Source organism: Antechinus flavipes, chromosome 2, assembly GCF_016432865.1.
Source record: "Antechinus flavipes isolate AdamAnt ecotype Samford, QLD, Australia chromosome 2, AdamAnt_v2, whole genome shotgun sequence".
Taxonomy (NCBI): domain Eukaryota; kingdom Metazoa; phylum Chordata; class Mammalia; order Dasyuromorphia; family Dasyuridae; genus Antechinus; species Antechinus flavipes.
In genome coordinates, this window is record NC_067399.1 from 70,519,964 (window position 1) to 70,540,248 (window position 20,285).

The 20,285-nt window shown below is 32.9% G+C and overlaps 1 protein-coding gene across 1 annotated transcript in view; it reads left to right on the top strand.

Annotated features, from left to right (window-relative positions):
- CDH8 (cadherin 8) overlaps window positions 1–20,285 on the top strand; it is a 527,274-nt gene that overhangs the window by 233,806 nt on the left and 273,183 nt on the right. Inside the window, exon 4 of the mRNA XM_051975087.1 lies at window positions 9,757–9,876. Within this exon, the coding sequence (XP_051831047.1) occupies window positions 9,757–9,876 (120 nt within the window). The remainder of the gene's footprint in view (window positions 1–9,756; window positions 9,877–20,285) is intronic.

Consider the following 20,285-nt stretch of genomic DNA (forward strand, 5'->3'; position numbering starts at 1 on the left):
ATGCTGCCATAGAATTCAAGTTATGTGCCCTGCTGGTTAAGTCACTACTACATTACATTTATACCCTTCTTGTTTTCCCTTCATCCTCCTCCCCCAAGATAGGTCAAAAAGTGGAATACTCCCCCCCTAAAAAAAACAAAACAAAACAAAACAAAAGCATCTGATCTGTTGAATTTGATCTGTTAGAGTTTAAAGGGAATTTAAAAATAAAATAATCTGGAGTTCCTCAAAATATTTTCTGTAATAGACACATTTGGTGGTCTGATATCACATGGACTCTTCAGAATAATGTCTTTTAATACATAAAATAAAATATAAAAGATTACAAAGAAAAAATTGTATTGAAATACAATTATCATTTTTTTTTTAATTCATGGAGCTCAGTTTAAGATTTCTTGAGTTAATCTGACTGCTTCATTTTGTGTATAAGAAAACTCAAGCCAAAAAATTAACTATGAAACCTTTGAAAAATTGTTTCTTATCTCATCTTTAGATTTGTTGCCAGCATAATGTTAAGATAACAGTACTATGTTTAAAGATGAACTTAAATGAACTAGCACTTGGAAATCTGAATGAGCCTAGTCCATGAAAGATTTCCCTTTAGAGGGTTATACAATACTTTCTCTTCCCTCTCAGTCTTTGTCTGTTTGTCTGTCTGGCTCTCTTTCTGTCTGGCTCTCTTTCTGTCTGGCTCTCTCTCTCTCTCTCTCTCTCTCTCTCACACACACACACACACACACACACACACACAGACAGACACACGAGCACACGAATACACCATCACACACAAAGTCTGGTCTAGTTACTTCATAATCAATCCTTTGTATGAAATCAGAGCCCATTTCTTCTACCTTTTTTTCTGAGTGTAGTTGGAGGATGACAAGGCCTCCAAATACTCAAAATAAACCCTGATTACAAACACAGAGTTTAAAAGTAAGGAGGGACCTTAAAGATTCTCATGTGCCTATACTTGAACAAGATGTCTCTAAAAATATACTTGGTGAGTAGCCACAATCTGGTGAGGAGCTCCAGAGATGGAGAATTCCCTACATATCAAGGCAGATCTTTTCATTTTTGGATAGCTCTAATATTAAAGAAATTTTGCATCATATCCTATAGCACTGTGATAAGGAGATTGATCTGGAATCAGAAAATTTTATTCCGAATTCTACTCCTGATAACACAAAAATTATGTAATGCTGACAAATTAGGTGACACAATAAATGAAATATGGAGCCTTAAGTCAGGAAGATTTAAAAGACATTTGACATTTATACACACATATATACACAAACACACACACATACAAACATTATATATATATATATATATATATATATATATATATATATATCTTTGAACTTGGAGAATAAAAAGAAGTACCTACCTTCCTTCCTTCCTTCCTTCCTTCCTTCCTTCCTTCCTTCCTTCCTTCCTTCCTTCTTTTCTTCTTTCCTTCTTTTCTTCCCCTTCTTTTTCTTCAAATATGTATCACAAAGTAAAACACATTTTCATGAGAAATTATCCATGTCCCAACTCCTCCCCTACCAAAATTTTTAAAAAGCCTCAATCTGTACTCTAATTTCATAGCATGTTACATTGTGAGTCTAATAGAATCATGTTTGATCATTTTTTTTGTTTTGAAAATGTTATTTTATTGGATAAACTCTTCCCCTTTTTATCTATTTCATCTACCATTTAATTCAAATATTATAACTTGCTTAGCCATTCTCCAGTTTTTAGATAGCCCCTCAGTTTTCTATCCTTTGCCATTACAATTTTGCTATAAGCATATTTGTATATATGGGTCCTATTCCTCTTTCTTTGATCTCTTTGGGGTATAGTCTTAATACTTTTCTCAATTGGCTAGGGAGAATTTTGTTTAATTAAAGGAGAGAGATTATCATAAAACATAAATAGGCTATGTCAAATTCAAAAAATTTAAAGACCTTTTACAGAAACTAAATCACACAGCTAGTAGGAAAAGTAAATCTGTAAAACTGAAAAAAAAAATCATTGAATCAAATATCTGATAGTAATTTAACATTTAGTATTCAATGAAATTGACACAATGATATAAGAACAAAATTCACACTCTAATAAATAGATGTCAAAAATTTGAAAAAAATTATTCAAAAGAACTTCAAGTTATCAACAACCACATGAAAATTGTTTCAAATCACTGAAAATAAGATAAAAATAAATCAAAAGAAAATGAGATTTCACTGTACTCCAAAGAAACTGTCAAAAAGGCAAAGAATGGTCAATAATGATTTTGGAAAGGCTGTAGGAAAAAAGGCCCACTGATGCACATTTGACAAAACTATCTATTTTAACCATTATGGACGTGACACCGTTTGACTCAGAGATCTCATTGCTAAACATCTACCCAAAATGAGTTAAAGATAAAATATTCTCTTTTATACAAATATATTTAAAGTAGCATGATTAGTTGTAGCAAAAAATGGAGAAAATTGCAGATCTTAATTGATAGATAAATATCTTAAAAGTATTGCATATGAACGTTATGGATTATCATTATACCACAAAAGCAGCACATGTAAGGGATTTAGAGAAAAATGATACTTTTAGGAATGTAGGAAGAAATAATTAAAGTAGGAGGAAAAATAAACACAATTACTAATAATGTAAGTAACATAAAACAAAGTCTTAATGTTGAATAATTGTAAGGAGCATAGTCTATGAACAAGTGATGAGAAAACACCTCTTTTCTTTGAAGGAACTATGGACATAGAATATTACATACATTGTCAGATGAAGTCATTGTGTTTATTGTTTCTGTTCAAGAAATAAAATTAAAACATATAATTTCTACATTAAGAAGAGGGTGAGAAACTTTTTTTGAAATTCTTTCCTGGCATATTAGTAAACTGTTTTTATAGAATTCTCTTCATATATCAGACTAGTAAAAAAAAGCAGTAGAAGTTGATTTGGCTTTTAATAATGTTCAGTGATCCAGTCTTATTTTTTTTTCTTGATACATATTAACCATTGCTTTTATGATACATTCAAAAAGTTTCCCCAGGAATTGAAATAAATTTCATCAGCTTGGAATATAGATCATCTACAACAACAACAACAACAATTGCTACTACTACTGATACTACTACTACCACCACCATTACTTCTACTATCATTACTACTACCACTCTCCTCTTTCTTTCTCTCTCTTCCTCTGTCTCTGTCTATTTCTCTCTGCCTCTCTCTTTTTCTTCCCTTCTCTTTTCCTCCCTTCTTCCTTATTCCCCTCACCCTCTTTCCTTTTCTTTCTCTGTTTAAATCAGGAAAGTTACTCTTCTCCAGTTCTACAGATTCTCTGCTATTCCCTATGATCTTTCAAAGATTACGGACAAAAGCTCAGCAATCACATTTAATGCCTCTTTCACATAACTCTTCATATACCTGATGGTAGCTATCATGTTTATTCTCTAGGCTAAACACTCCAATTCTTTCAACCAGTTTCCTTTAAGCATGATTTTGAAGCTGGAGTCCTATTATCATGCTGGTTGACTTGCTTTGAAATATTTCAGCTTTCTAGCTTCTTACCATGTTTCCTTAAATGCGATACCTAGAACTGAAGCCAAACATTTGAGATGTTATCTGGTAAAGAAAGAGTATAGTAATCATGTCTCTAAGAACTTTCGGTGGCTGGTGTATTCCTGTCTAATCATATGATTTGAACTCATCAAGAGCATCACTAGGTTCTCTCTCATAACATTTTACTTATTTTGAGTTTCAGTTCCCCATTAGTAATTTTTGTTCTTTCACAGATTACATATTTTTTAAGCAGGTTAAACAGAGACAAAATGAGTTGAACTATCGTGCCTTCTCTCTATATTCAATTTTCATTGTGGCACCCAATCTTAGTGGTGATCCTATCATTTCTTTGATCAATTATCTTTTCTCTAATAGTATTAACCCTTCTTCACATCCCCAAACCACTACAACAAAACCAAAACAAGACACAATGTTCTTATCATTTCTGACCAGTTAGGTTTCATTCTGGGTTTTATTGTTCCTGAAACTCTACAAGATCATATCAGATTTTCATAGTAATGCTCTGGTACTTATCTTTTGTACTTTTTTTGTATGTTTTTTTTTTTCAAATTGAATATTGTGTTTTTCAATTAACTAAAAAAATTATTTTATCTTCTCTTTTAAAAAGAAAAACAGAATCCTTATGACTAATGTGCATAATCACACACACACACACACACACACACACGCACAACCAGATTGTTTCATTGACTTATATTAGTTTTTATTCTGAATTTAGGATGAAAGAGCTCAGTAGCTATCAACAAACACAAAACTACCATGACCAAAATTTCAAGGTTTTTAGGTTTTAAGAGTAAGGAGAAAGTTCTCAACAGTTTGGAAAAAAAAAACAACAACTAGGAAGAATAGTGGAGAAAATCTGTTCATAAAAAAGGATGATCAATTGAATTATGGAAAACAATTGTGTAAAAAGTGAAATAATTGGATTTTTCTATTTTTCACCAATGTTATCTAAAGGTCAGCTAAATGTCACACAATAAATAGAGTTTTGAGTCTTTGAATCAGGAGTTCAAATCAATTTTTAGACACTAGATGTTTGATCCTGAACAAGTCACTTAATCCTATTTGCCTCTGTCTCCTCATCTATAAAATGGCCTAGAGAAGGAAAGTGCAAAGTCCAAGAAATTCCAGATGGGTTCATGAAGAATTAGATACAACTAAAAATTGCTCAACAACAAAAAATTTTACTATATATATCTGAATAAGTAAAATTCAGTTCTTGCAATATTAAGTTCATTTTTAAAAAATTTTTATTTAATAATTACTTTATATTGACAGAATCCATGCCAGGGTAATTTTTTTTTTTTACAACATTATCCTTTGCACTCGTTTCTGTTCCAATTTTTTTTCCCCTCCCTCCCTCCACCCCCTCCCCTAGATGGCAAGCAGTCCTTTATATGTTGGATATGTTGCAGTATATCCTAGATACAATATATGTTTGCAGAACCAAACAGTTCTCTTGTTGCATAGGGAGAATCGGATTCAGAAGGTATAAATAACCCGGGAAGAAAAACAAAAATGAAGATAGTTCACATTCGTTTCCCAGTGTTCTTTCTTTGGGTGTAGCTGCTTTTGTCCGTCATTTATCAATTGAAACTCAGTTAGGTCTCTTTGTCAAAGAAATCCACTTCCATCAAAATATGTCCTTATACAATATCGTTGTCGAAGTGTATAATGATCTCCTGGTTCTGCTCATTTCACTTAGCATCAGTTCATGTAAGTCTCGCCAGTCCTCTCTGTATTCATCCTGCTGGTCATTTCTTACAGAACAATAATATTCCATAACATTCATATGCCACAATTTACCCAGCCATTCTCCAATTGATGGGCATCCATTCATTTTCCAGTTTCTAGCCACTACAAATAGGGCTGCTACAAACATTTTGGCACATACAGGTCCCTTTCCCTTCTTTAGTATTTCTTTGGGATTTAAGCCCAATAGAAACACTGCTGGATCAAAGGGTATGCACAATTTGATAATTTTTTGGGCATAATTCCAGATTACTCTCCAGAATGGTTGGATTCATTCACAACTCCACCAACAATGCATTAGTGTCCCAGTTTTCCCGCATCCCCTCCAACATTCATCATTATTTTTTCCTGTCATCTTAGCCAATCTGACAGGTGTGTAGTGGTATCTCAGAGTTGTCTTAATTTGCATTTCTCTGATCAATAATGATTTGGAACACTCTTTCATATGAGTGGTAAGTCTGAGTCTTTGAATCAGGAGTTCAAATCAGTTTTTAGACACTAGATGTTTGATCCTGAACAAGTCACTTAATCCTATTTGCCTTTGTCTCCTCATCTATAAAATGGCCTAGAGAAGGAAAGTGCAAAGTCCAAGAAATTCCAGATGGGTTCATGAAGAATTAGATACAACTAAAAATTGCTCAACAACAAAAAATTTTACTACAGATATCTGAATAAGTAAAATTCAGTTCTTGCAATATTAAGTTCATATTTTGAAAAAAAAATGGAGAACATACCTCCCTTTCCTCTCATTGCTATTACCCTATTTCAGAACTCTTTCTGTTTTTTCTTGGACTATCAAAAACAAACTCTTAATTGATTCCATGCTTCATGTCTTTCTCTTATTCATTAAGCTATTTTAGTAAATAATTAATCAATAGACAAACATTTATTAAATATGTACTATATACTAGATACTGTACTAAATATTAAATTTCTAAAGTGTAGTTCTGACCATAGCAGTCCCTTGCTCAATAAACTTTCTATTTTGTTTCTAGTATCCTATATAAACCTTACTCTGTGCCTTTGAAAGCCTTCATAGCCTGAATCTTACTCATTATTCTAGCTTTATTATATATTACTATCCTTCAAGAATTTTGTAATTCAAAGAGAACTTTTTGCTGTTTTTCACAGATAATACTCTATTTCCCATCTCAATGAATTTGCAAAGTTAAATTTCCAATATTTCCCCCAAAATTCCAATAAATGAAATGAATCTTCTTTTGCTGCCTCCACATTTGTCTTTTAGAATCTTTGTTTCCCTGAAAGCTAAGCCCAAATATTAAATGCCACCTTTTACACGGGGTCCTTTCTTATTTTTGTATTTGATAATTTTAATGAATATCTTCTATTTCTGACTTCATCATAGTTATCTCTTTCTCCATTGTCCCTTCTAGAGAGTTATCCTATGATAAGTAATATTTTAAATTAAAAAAATGGACAAAATTCATTGATACTTGAAAAAAATCTGAAAATGTACCATGTGTAACATCAGTAGAAATTCTACCTCCATGAAGAGGTTGGTTAGGATTGTTTTCTTGTATCTCTTTGTTAAAGACCTTCTTGATCTTCATAATTGAGTTACATTCATTTCTGATTTTTTTGGTGGTTAGTTGTTTTTTCCATTAACTATGTTGTAGTTATGTGTATTACTTTCTTGGCTCAGAATTTTTCACTTCTCATCAATTCATGTTCATTTTTACAAGTGTCTTTATATTCATCACACACATACATCATTTTGCATAGCTCAGAAATATTTCATTACTTTAAGGTATTGCAAATTGTTTATCCATTCTCCAATTGATGATGATTGTAGTTTTATTTACATATGACTTTCTCCTATAGATAACTTTCTTGTGGTAGAAGCCCAGTAATGGAGTTGCAAGTTCAAAGTGTATGAATATTTTAGTCACTTTATTTGCACAGTTTCAAATTGTTTAAAAAATGACCATACCATTTCACAGCTCCTCCAACAATATTTTAGTGTGCCTATCATTCAACAACATTGACTATTATAATTCGTTTGTGCGTATGTGTGCGTGTGTGTGTGTGTATGATTTCTTGAAATTTGTAGACTATAAAGTGAAACTTTGGGTTTGTTTTGATTTATATTCCACTTATTATTATTGATTTGGAGCATTTTTCATGTGGCTCTAAATGCTTTATAATTTTTTGAGAACTGTTTGTTCATATCATCTGACTACTTAAAATTTGAAAAATCACACACACACACACACACACACACACACACATGCATGTGTGTGCAATGTTTTTTCTATCTGTAGACAGAACTCAGGAAGGTGAGTTTTCTTGACTCCAGGCCTAGTATTTTAGCTACCATATGACCTAGCTGCTTATAGATAGAGACAGAAAGATATAAATAGATAGAATTAGAGAGACAGTCTTAGCTACTAAGACTTTTTTCAGAGAAATTTGATACAATTTCCCCCCATTTGATCACTTCCTTTAATAGTCTCAAGGTATTGATGGTGTCCTAAAGAGCTTTTTAGTTTCATGTAATTAAATTTATTTATTTTTTGTAATTGCCTCTTTTGTTTAGTTAAAAGTATGTCTTCTACTTAAAACTATGAGAGGTATTTTATCTTTTTCTAGTCTATTTTTTATTATAGAATCATTTTAATATTAAAGTCACATATCCATTTAGAATATGTTGCATAGTATGGTATAAGATGTTGGTATATGTCTAATTTCTAACAGTCTGCTTTCCAGTTTTCCCTGGAGGTTTTTTTTTTTCATCAAATAGGGAGTTTTTTCTATATAATTTATGTTTTCTACTTCATCAAACACTGCATTGAATTCAGTTGTTTCTGATTCTTTCTAGTCTGTTTCATTGATTCAACTCTCTATTTTTTAAACCAATACCATATAGTTTTGTGACTGCTTTTTTATAATATAATTTGAGGTTTGAAAGTGCTGTTTCCTCTTCATATAGACTTATTTTAATCATTTCTATATCTTGTATTTTTAAATGAATTTTAAAATTATTTTATTACATTTTCTAAAGTATTACCTTAGTAATTTAAATGTTATAGCAGTAAGACTATAAATTAACTTTGGCAATATTATTATTTTTATTATATTCACACAACCTAGCTATGATTACTGAATATTTCTTCAGATATTTAAGCTGTTTTTATTTCATTAAGTAACACTTTGAAATTGAATCTATACAGATCTTTTGTGTGCTTTGGTAGTTCAATCCCCAGATATTTTATGCATTTCATGGTTATTTGCAATGGGATTTTTTTTTTTTTTGCTTCTTGAATGTTATTATTATAGAGAAATGCTGTTGATTTTTGAAGCTTTATTTTGTATCCTGCAACTTTGCTGAAGCTATTAATGACTCAAATAGAATTTTTGTTGATTTCCTAAGACTTTTGATTATATTATTATACCATCAGGAAGTGGGGATAATTTTGTCTTTTCTTTATCTTTATGCCTTTCTTTTTTTCTTTTTTCTTTTTTTGTCTTTTGCTCTTGTTAGCATTTTTAAAACTATATAAAATAATAATGGGGAAAATGAGGCAACCTTACTTTTAAATACATGGAAACTTTCTTGAGTCCTTAGCTGTTAAAATCTTCTTCCTGCATAACTATTCTTTTAAATTTGCACAAATTTTGTGTATACATGTATATACACAGTCTCCTCAGATAAATTGGGAGTTCTTTATAGAGAGGAGCTGTTTATTTTTACTTTGTATCTCCAATTTTTAGTAATCATACCTTTTACTTCCTAGGCATGTAATAAACAGTTGTTGATTGATTGAAAAGGACTGGGAGATTTCATATGGATGAGGCAACCACAGATGCAAATAAGATTCAAAAGATTATGCTTGTATGACAAAGGAAGTTGAGAAAGTGGAATGACAGACCCCTGTGGGTCAAACTTTAGATAATAGTGCAATTCCAGGATTGGTAAGGTTTAAAATGTGACCATCCTCCCACATGGCTATAGTGGGTTAGAGGAGGCCTGTAGCAAAGTTTTACAGATTTTTTCAGATAGGTTTTTGTAAAACTCAAAGGCAACATGTCATGTTGCATTATTAACCATGTGTTTCATATTCTTTTGATAAGATTCTTTGCATATTCTTAAAGTCCACATGGATCATATACTTTCTTTCGAAGGCAAGCTACAAAGGATCTTTTTAAATAATGCAGTTGCTAAAGAAGATTTGCTTTTACACACTCCTCCAGTCTGGCAGAATTTATCCTTTCAAAGGTTAGCATTTTGTTAGTTATATATAGAGCATTATTCTGCCTTATAAAAATACTCCCATTTCCCCCCACACACCTTTCTTTTTTTCCTCATATACACTTCTGCACATATTTGAAACCTCTGGAATGGACTGGAAAGTTTATTTTTTTGTCAAAGAATAAGGTGCTAATTAAGATTTTCTTTTCAATCAGGTACATCTGTAACCAACGTTACAGCTACTGATGCTGATGATCCTGTTTATGGAAACAGTGCTAAATTGGTGTATAGTATCTTGGAAGGACAGCCATACTTTTCCATTGAACCTGAAACAGGTAAGAGGACCTGCCAGCAAATGTCATTGGAACTGCATTTTTACTTCAATTTACTAATCAGTTATGTGACTGACCTTGGAAAAGATACATTATTTCCCTGTGGCCTCCATTTGCACATCTTTAAAATGTATGAAAGTTGTATGACACAGTTCATCACAAAGGTATTTCCACTTTTTATATGCTCTGACTATGAAGAGGAATATATGACTGAATCAGTTTGATTAGAAATTAACATGGTTGCAAGTTCAAGAATTGAGACTTCTTAGTCCTGAAGTCCTGGACAATTTACTTAACCATTTTGAGATTACCTCAGTTACCTCATTTATAAAAATAAATTAAAACAGCTATAACAATATTTACATTTCTCCTTTACAGAATTGATATAGAGGAGTGCTTTACAAACTAGAGAAAACTTTAATGATATGAGCTATAATAAGAAGAATAATCATAGTTATTTTACAACAGCACAGAGTTTCAGGTAAACAGAGAAAATATTATGGTCATAATAATCTTTGACATACTGTGTGTTTGCTAAGACTCCTCTATAGACATTGAAAAGTTTAAAAATAGATAAACCCATGTACTAATTGACAAGCAGGAGTTACAAAGTTCAGAAACCATTGTTTCTAGGCAAATTTTAAGTGAAAAAAATTAAAATTTAATGAAGTTATTTTTGACACTTTTATTGAGTTGCAAATGAACATGATTTTTTTCTTTAAAACAGAAGAAAAGAATTTCTTTTTAACTAACCATATCAATTTAATAAAGGGCATATATTTGTTTTTCTGAAGGCAAAAAAGTTAGCTGTTGTTAAGTCCTAAATTAAGACTTTCCCTGAATTTGTACAGGTTGTATTTGACAATAACTAAACAAACCAGTCTCAGCAAATGAAGCTTAACAAAGAAACATTTAGGAGCCAGAAGTTTGGATACTGTCAAGAATTTTTTGTCTCTGTATTCTTTCTTAAATAATAATTACTACTCAGAACACTGCAAGCATATTTTTGCCTTAAAATCATTTTGTATTTAAAAATATAACTTGTACACATACATATATGCTATTTATCATCACATATAACTACATGCACATGAAAATCTTTGTATATTAACTCAAAGGATTAAAAATGAATTAAAATCAAGTTCCTATTAGAAAATTTATTAGGAATATATTTGTAATTTTATTCTCAACTAAGAAAACACTTTTGGGTAACTAAGTAATAAACTTAGGTTTTCTTAGTTTATTGCAATCATAACTGCCTATCATTAAGATATAATGGGTTTGAATATAACAGTTAGGGATGAACTCATTTCTTTGTGTACCTTATTCACTCACATTTAGGCAATATATTCACCTTTGTTCATATGCATTTGTCCAAGTTCTTTTACAGAAACAAAATTGAGTTTCTCTCTCTCTCTCTTTCACACACACACACACACACACACATACACAGGCAAGCGCACTTTATATCAGTAAAGGGAGCTTACACATCAACAATCCCTGTCACTTCTAAATTCATATGTCCACATCCCTTCCAAAATATCTGCACATCTGCATTTGGGGACTATCTTCACTATATCTGCAGTCTTATGTGAATATCCATTCATATGTGTTTATTTAAGTTCACTTGCAATGCATAAGATGTCTAAGGGGAAAAAAAAAAACACAAATTACTGAAAATCTAGGGTGTTATATTCTTTTGTGTACTTAAAAATTTTTTTCCAGAATCAATTGAACAATCTTGACCATTATCTAAGAGAATCTATTTGTATAGATATGTACCTGTACTATAATAAAAGGGGCAAAATCTAAAACAGTAGAGAAAGTACCTATAAGGGAACTGGGGGTAGTTAAACTAATGAATCAGGCCAACAACTGTCCATTTTGTTACCATGTCAGGAAAGGGGTCAGCCTATTGTAAAACACAGATGACTTCCATGGTGGTGCTTGAGCAAAGAGATGCATAAACAAGAAGAAACTTGTCAATATGAACAATTTTGGGTCCATTGAGCTCCCCTTTAGATAATCTATTAATCCAATAGAAAGTCAATACCTAGGTCTTTAAAAACCCAAAGACAGGAGTAAGCCAAATGATGATAACATTTCAAGTCATAGATCTTTAATGGGAAGATATGACCAAGAGAAATAGAAGGCAAATAGCTGAGTTCGGCGACTTTCAGCAGTTTTAGTTCTGCCAGCTGCGTTTTTGAGCTATCAGTTCTGACTATTTATACCCCTCCCCACTTTCACTCTTTTCTATTAAGCCTCATCCACAAGAGCACTTCTTGAACTGGTGAACAAAAAAAAAAAAGTTACTCTAGATGCTCAGGGAGAAGAGAAATCAAAATCAAGCCTATTCGCATTCTTTTCCAAGGGCATTGGTTTCCATCAAATATATTTGTCACTGACAAACCGTTCAGACAAATTATCCAGACACAATGTGCCCACACAACCTGGTTGAATTGCTGTTCTTCCCACAAGATGTTCCATTGTCTATCTTTGCGCCTTCACACAGGCTGTCTGCTTGTGATTATAATATATTCCCTCACTGTCAATTCTTAGACTTCTTGGGGTCCTTCCAAGATCAACCCAAGTACCTTCTTCATTAGGCCTAGACTGATGCCATTCACTGCCTGTTTCTTATCTTTCCAAGTTCCCTTATATTTGTGCTTTATATTTTGTCTAGATTTGTTTATGGACATCTTGTCTCCCCTAAAAGAACATAAGAACTCTGAAGAATTATTTCATTTTGGTTTTGTATCTTTGATGTTGAATACAGGTTCTGGGTTATAATAGACACCTGATAAAGGTCATTGATTTATTAATTTTCATTGCACAAAGACTGGAAGAAGGTAAACAAGAAAGGTCAAGAAGAGTGACCTATTTCCTCCTTTTTTTGGTTTATTCAACTTAGTGATCTGATATATAGTGTACTCTGAGCATAATGGGTAGGAGCTAAATGGTTAAATTAATGAAATGAAGTGATCCGTTTCAATTCATCTGTATAGTTTAATCAAAGGTTAAAATATTTCCAAACTTCCCCTTAATCTTCTTATTCACTTTTTCTCTATTAACTGGTACTAGGGATAGAAATCTGGGCCTAGACTTGAGTTCTAGTGTAACTTCAAACATTTTCTAGTTCTGTTACATGAACATGTTATTTAATCTCTGTCTGCTTCAATTTCTGTGAGTATAAAATGAGGGGAAAATAGCACCTATCTTGAAAAGTTGTTGTGAAAAGCAAATAAGATTTTTTAAAATGCTTAGAATGGTATCTAGCATGTAGCAAGTGCTTAATAAATGCTTGTTTTCTTACTTCCAACAATAACTGACTAGATTAGGGTTAACCTTGCAATTCTTCTTGATAATATTATTAAAAAGATGGTAATGAGTATTATTATTATTATTACTGAACAGAAGAGGAAACTAGAATCAAGAAAAGAAGTCAAGTCATGTCAAACAAGTTTTTATTAAGGGGATACTTATTTGCTAGATGTAGTGGTATGTGTGTAGGGTACAAATAAAGACACCCCCCCCCCAAAGAAATTCATGCTCTCAGGGAGCTCACAGTAAAATGGAAATCAATACACACAAAAGACAAATACAAAGTGAATTTGAGGAAGTCTCAGAAGGAAGTCACTAAATTTAACGAACCTTAGAAGTGACTTTATACTTTAGCGGACATTAGAAGAAAGACACAAAAGGCAGGAGGCAAAGATAAGAAAGGAGAGGGTTTTAGGCATGAGGAATATCCAGTGAAAATGTCCAGAGTCAGGAGATGACGTTAAGGAGGCCAAGGTCACTGTGTCACAGTGTGGAGAGAATTGGAGAAAGGAGGAAGTTAAATGAGTTTTATTTATATAAATTAAATTTATATTGAAATATCTATAAGTCTTAGAGGATGGGATTCAAATTTAACTCTGCTTATCTATACTTCAACATAATTTCTACTATTCCAGGATGCCACACTATGTATCTTCTTCATTTCTAGATTTTAATTAATAGTTGTGATTGGGCAGGGAAATGCTGTCTGTATACTTAAGTGATTATTCTTGATGGTGACACCAAGTCACTTCTATATTTTGATTCAATTAAAGTCAATGGAATGATGTTTATTGAGTACCTATTGTAACAATGGTCTTGAGTGGCAACATGAGAGATATATAGTTTAGAAAATATCAGAAGTTCAAACTTCAAAGATCTTTCAATCTAGTAGGTATTCATTAGGTCTACTCTGCTGCAGGTTCTCATTGCTTGGACCTCTATTGTTATAATATTCTTCTTCTGGGTTATCCTTTCTTAAATTTCTCCCCATTATGATTCAGCTACCAAAGTGATCTTCCTAAAATGCAGGTCTGATAATCATCCCTCCTACCACCATCACTCAATACATTACCATGACCATCTATTATCTCCAGGATCAAATGAAAAATGTCCCATTTGGCATTTGAAGCTTTTTACAACTTCATCCATTTTCCTATATTTTATTCCTCTCTTTGTAAACTATAGTTAAGCAAGATCTGTCTTCCTGCTATCTGCATAGGATATTCTAGTACTTGACTCCTTGCTTTTTTATTGTCTATTTCTCATGACTGGAACGACATTTCTTCTGGTGTCTGCTTTCCCTGGGTTCCTTGAAGACTCAGCTCAAATCTCAAGTTCTGTTGATGGCTTTTCCTATCCTTCTGTCTTCAAGTCTTTTTCTATTTTGCAAAGCCTTAGTTTGTGATAAGTAAAGGGGAAATTATAACTGCCCTATTGAGACATGTGTATTGCTAGTATCATGGTTTCATAGCTATAGTTGTGGAAGGGACTCCAGCTACCAATTAAATCATATGAATAAGATACTTTAAAAACCTTAAATCAGTATAATGTAATGTAAAAGAATATATGACATGTAATTTTAATAATATAGGGAACTCCCAGGTGAGGAAATCCTTAATTCAGGATGGTACCTTCTCTACAATTAATTGTTTGATTTGTCTAGAGCAGACTACTTAAACTTTTTCCACTCATGGTTATTTTCACCTGAGAAATTTTTAAGCAATACTGAATACAAAAGTGTATTAAATAGATAATGAAATATAAGAGATATGAAATAAAACATATAGACATAGATACATACTAGTAAAACTGATTAATATGTATCATAGAAAGTAAAGCTTTATTTATATATGTATATATATAATGTAAATGTTTTCTGTTATTTGTGAAATATAAGTGCACATCACCTGAAATTTAGCCAGAAAGGGGATGACTGTTGTTGGTCATGAAGTTTATTCCCTAAGAAGACTTTCAAGGATGATAATTTTCTCATTTATTTCTTTATATATTCAACAATTGGTCAATTAGTAAACAAGCATTTATTAAGGACTTACAATGTGTTAGCTACTATGCTAAGCACTAGGAGATCCAAAGAAGGAAAAAACATAATTATATTCAACCTCAAGAAGCTCACTTTCTATTGAACAAGACAGTATGCATATGACTGTACAGACAAGAAATATACAATGAATTGGGAGGCAATATTAGAAACAAGGAACCAGGATTAAGGGAGACTAAGAATGTCTATTTGCAAAAAAACGGATATCAACTAAGATTTAAAGGAATCCAGGGAAGCCTAGAGACAGATATGAACAGGGAGAACATTTCAGACATAGGGACAGGAAGAGAATAGACAGATAATAGGGCAGAAACCAGAAGAAAGATCATTCCTCTTGTGTGAGGAAAAACAAAGAAGCCAGTGTCACTGTATTGCATTACAGAATATATGGAAAGGAGTGAGATGGTAGAAAGAGGAAAGTTAAAAAGAAGCCAATTTATGACAGATTTTAAAAGTCCAACAGAAGATTTTCCATTTGATACTGGAAGTCACAAAGAATCATGGAAGTTTATTGAGTAGGGGATGACATGGTTAGATCAGTGTCCTAAGAAGATCATGTTAGGAAAGGAAAGAGAATTGGGAGAGATGAGTCAGGGAGACTATTAATTTGACATGGAGAGGCAGTTAAGAAATAGTGAGGAGTTAATTATCAGCCTGTACAATTTAGAGGGCAATTGTACCATTTGAGCTTTATTGATTTAGAGTGCTATGCTTGGAAAAATCAAAATAGTACACATTTTTGGTAAAACACATATTTGGTAAGACACCTTGTAATTTGGTGCAGTCCTTGGGAATGACCTTACCCTATTCCCACTGTTAACCTCATCCCATAGAAAAGGAGGTCTCATTTATGGGATTTTTTTTTTTTATCTTATCAGCATGACCAAAGCTTGTCCAACTCATCAAATCAATAAGTACCCTAAAAATAAGGGACCTTTCCTTCCCTGAGAAGGTGTACTAGAAATACTCTTCCTACAAGTAACCTTTATGATGAAAGCACCCTCATTATCCTGTATTAACCTATCTTTCTTCCTGTATTCCTGTTCATGCAATTGCTAAAGTAGACATAATGCACATATGAATACATTTTCCACTAGGACCTTCCCTAACTCTCTAGATCCCACCCTTGCTTCCTCTCTCCCTCTCCAACCCTGACATTTAAATCCCTCACAATCAGCAACTAGATCATCAAGCATTCCTTATAGCTATAAGCAGCTTTTGTGAGTTTTTCATATTCTGATCCATTCTCTCAGAACATGGTACTTCATTACTGGTAGAGGAAAGAAATATCAACTTAGGTCTCAATAACCTGTAATATGACTTTACCATCTTCCACTTTAATGTTCACAGTGCCTGACATATAGTAGCAATGTGTAATTCTTATTGATTAATGAAAGGAGACTCACACTGATGAGTTCATGTATCTTTATTATAGTGAATAATTCTTCACCTCACTAGGTTCGGAAGAGATAGGTATGCAGATGATAGAATGATATATAGATAGATCATTCATTTACTTTTTATGTTCTAGGCATACTATTAAGTAATGGAGATATGAATAAGAACAATCAAGATAATTCACATACTACCTGTAGCATAACTGGAGATATTTTTAAAAAATAAGGCAGAAACCTAGATCTAAGCAAAATAAGACCACATCTGTGCTATTAGAGTGGCTCCTTTGGCTTGTCTCATTCTTACACGGGGTAGAAGTAGAAATGATGGTCAAAATAAAATTGATTACAAATGGCAGAGCTGGATGAATATGGATAGTGTGGTAGAGATGTAGCATTGAGATAAAGTACATATTCTATTGGGCTTATATCCCAAAGAAATACTATAGAAGGGAAAGGGACCTGCATGTGCTAAAATGTTTGTGGTGGCCCTGTTTGTAGTGGCTAGAAACTGGAAATTGAATGGATGCCCATCAATTGGAGAATGTCTGGGTAAATTGTGGTATATGAATGTTATGGAATATTATTGTTCTGTAAGAAATGACCAGCAGGATGAATACAGAGAGGCTTGGAGAGACTTACATGAACTGATGCTAAGTGAAATGAGCAGAACCAGGAGATCACTTTACACTTCGACAATGATATTGTATGAGGATGTATTCTGATGAAAGTGGTTCTTTGACAAAGACTCAATTTCAATTGATAAATGATGGACAGAAGCAGCTACACCCAAAGAAAGAATACTGGGAAACGAATGTGAACTATTTGCATTTTTGTTTTTCTTTCCGAGTTGTTTTTACCTTCTGAATCCAATTCTCCCTGTGCAACAAGAGAACTGTTCGGTTCTGCAAACATATATTGTATCTAGGATATACTGCAACATATTTAACATATACAGGACTGCTTGCCATCTAGGGGAGGGGGTGGAGGAGGGAGGGGAAAAATCGGAACAGAAGCGAGTGCAAGGGATAATGTTGTAAAAAAAAAATTACCCTAGCATGGATTCTGTCAATATAAAGTTATTATAAAATTTAAAAAAAAGAGAGATAAAGTACATAAATCAATTTGTAATCATAGGTTACTATAGAGGTATCAGATGATGGTGGTGATGGTAGTGATAATTCTCAGTTATAGCTCCCTATGGCTAGAAACACTAAGAGACAACATCCATGCCATTCTCAGAAGTATTCAGACAACATCTTATTTTTCTCAGCAGCAAAAATGCTCAAAAAAGATCTTGTGACATTGTGATAACCTCTTCTGCCTATTTACATTCTGAATTGGCCATATATCTGGAACAAGCAGAAGCTTACTATTAATAAGTGCTTATTAGAAAATCCCCTTATTCAGGAGGGCATTGAGATCAGAAGAAAAATAACCAATGAGTGAAAATATGCAGTGAAAGGCCTTGAAAAGTAACAGTTGTACATATATATTTTTGTGAGTAGTACTAATAGAATATTTAATAATGCTGAAAACAGCTTGTTTGTATTTGAAAAAAAATGCATCTTCTCCTTTCCTCTAATACCATATGTTTTCTTTTAATATCTTGGGATCAAATGAGGGAAAAGAATGACATTAATTGAAAAACACTAATTTTAGAACAACAAAGAGTGAGAGTCACTGCAGCATTTCATGAGTGGTTTAAGAAGCTGAGTCAAAGTGAGATATAGAACATCAGAATAACAAATATCACATTATACCAAAAAAAAAAAAAAAAGATATGACATCCCAAACTTTGCTGCTGTTAAGATTGGAAGGGACAGATAAATGACCCATTGGTAAAGAAACTAAACAATTTGATTACCCTTTTTTGGAAACTCAGGTCATCTTTCTTCATTAGCTAGAGGTAATATTTGTTTCAAATGGAATCAGAAAATGTGCTACAATAAATAACTAATGAGTGGGTTCCCTTTGTGTTGTAGTAAAAGAATATTATTCAGGCATGGTCTTGGGAATGCCTTACCTCCACTGAAAAATGTTATATCTTTTGATTTAAACTATAATTTGGAAATAGAACCTTCAGAGATCGTTTTGTTCTCTAATGCATAGAAGCATTATGGGGTGTGGGTGTGGGGAAAGCTTTGAATTTAGAAGATGTAAGTTTAAAATCCATATGTTGCATGCTTACTATGGGAAGGTACATAACCATAGACAAGTTTCTTAATCCATTTGGGCCCAAGATTTCTTCTAAAAAAGATAAAGATATAGTGCATAATTTCTTAGTTTTTTTTAAGATCTAAATCCTATGATGATGAAAAAGGAGAAGGAGATGGAGAAGTAGAAGAAGAAAAAAAAGAAAAAGAAGAAAAAAAAGAAGAAGAAGAAAGAAGAAGAAGATGATGACGATGACCATGATTTTTGTTGGGGAATCAAACCTGTGATTTCAATGGAGTAAAGAACTTCCAGTCAATAGAGTCCCTCTGCCAATGCAGAGGGCAAGGGATATATGACTTATGCTTTTAGAGAGTTGTCTAATTCCATAAGTTTGACCGACCTAGTAGGTATTAGAGCAAGGGCTTGATCCTATCTTCTTCCCATTATGCTAGCTTTCTATTTTCGATTCATTATTGTAGTGTTCTCTTCTTTTTCTAAAACAGGATCGTTCTCTGTGGAGTAGGTTTCTTAGGGGACTTCTGGAGGCAGCCTTAGTTTCAGTTCAATATAATAATCACCCCAAACACAGCCAGGTGTTAAAAGTTTAAATCCTTTATTATCTTCTTCAAAATAGCCCAGTTAGTTTTATTAGAGACCTATCTCCCAACTTGGTTCCAAGAGCTCTTGCAGTTTGTCTGCCAGCTTCAGCCTCCAGCTCTCTCTGACTCTTGGTTCTGCCCCACTGCAGTCTCTGGCTTTTCAGTCTCCTCAATTGACTTCTCCTGAAACTCTAAGAACTTCTTATATATGATCTCTTAAAGGTGTGAACCCAAAGGTTGACTCCTCCTCTGAGAGAGTGGGATTGTGGGAGGTGTAAACTTGTCAATCTCATACTGAATCCTGAAATCTCCCAAACTTGTGAACTAATGTGTGAACTCTCAAGGATGTAAACATAAGCATTGTTTCTATCAATTCCATTGACTTAACACCTTGTAAGAATTCTAACACATTATGACTTCTATTTAATATTCATCATCATCATCATTTTGTCTACTGTATGCTATTCATTTTTATGAATTCATCTATTCATTTTTCCAATTCTTCCTTTTATACCCAAAGGGCTATAAGAAAAGAAAGAAAATGATGGAATATTATTGTTCTTTGAAAAATGATGAGCAGGATGCTCTCAGGAAAAACAAAACCTGTAAAGTTCCCCATGAACAAAGTGAAATATACTTTATACAAAGTAATAGCAATGTTCTGAGATGACCCACTATAAATAACTTCATTATTCTAGTAGTACAATCATCCATACCTAATCTGAAGGACTGATGATGAAAAATCCTAACACTACCCAGAGAAGTTACTGATCGAGTCTGAATATAGATCAAAGCATTCTCTCTCTCTCTCTCTCTCTGTCTCTCTCTTTATATTTAAGTTAATTTTTCTTGAGTGAGAGAACTATGTTTTTTTTTTCA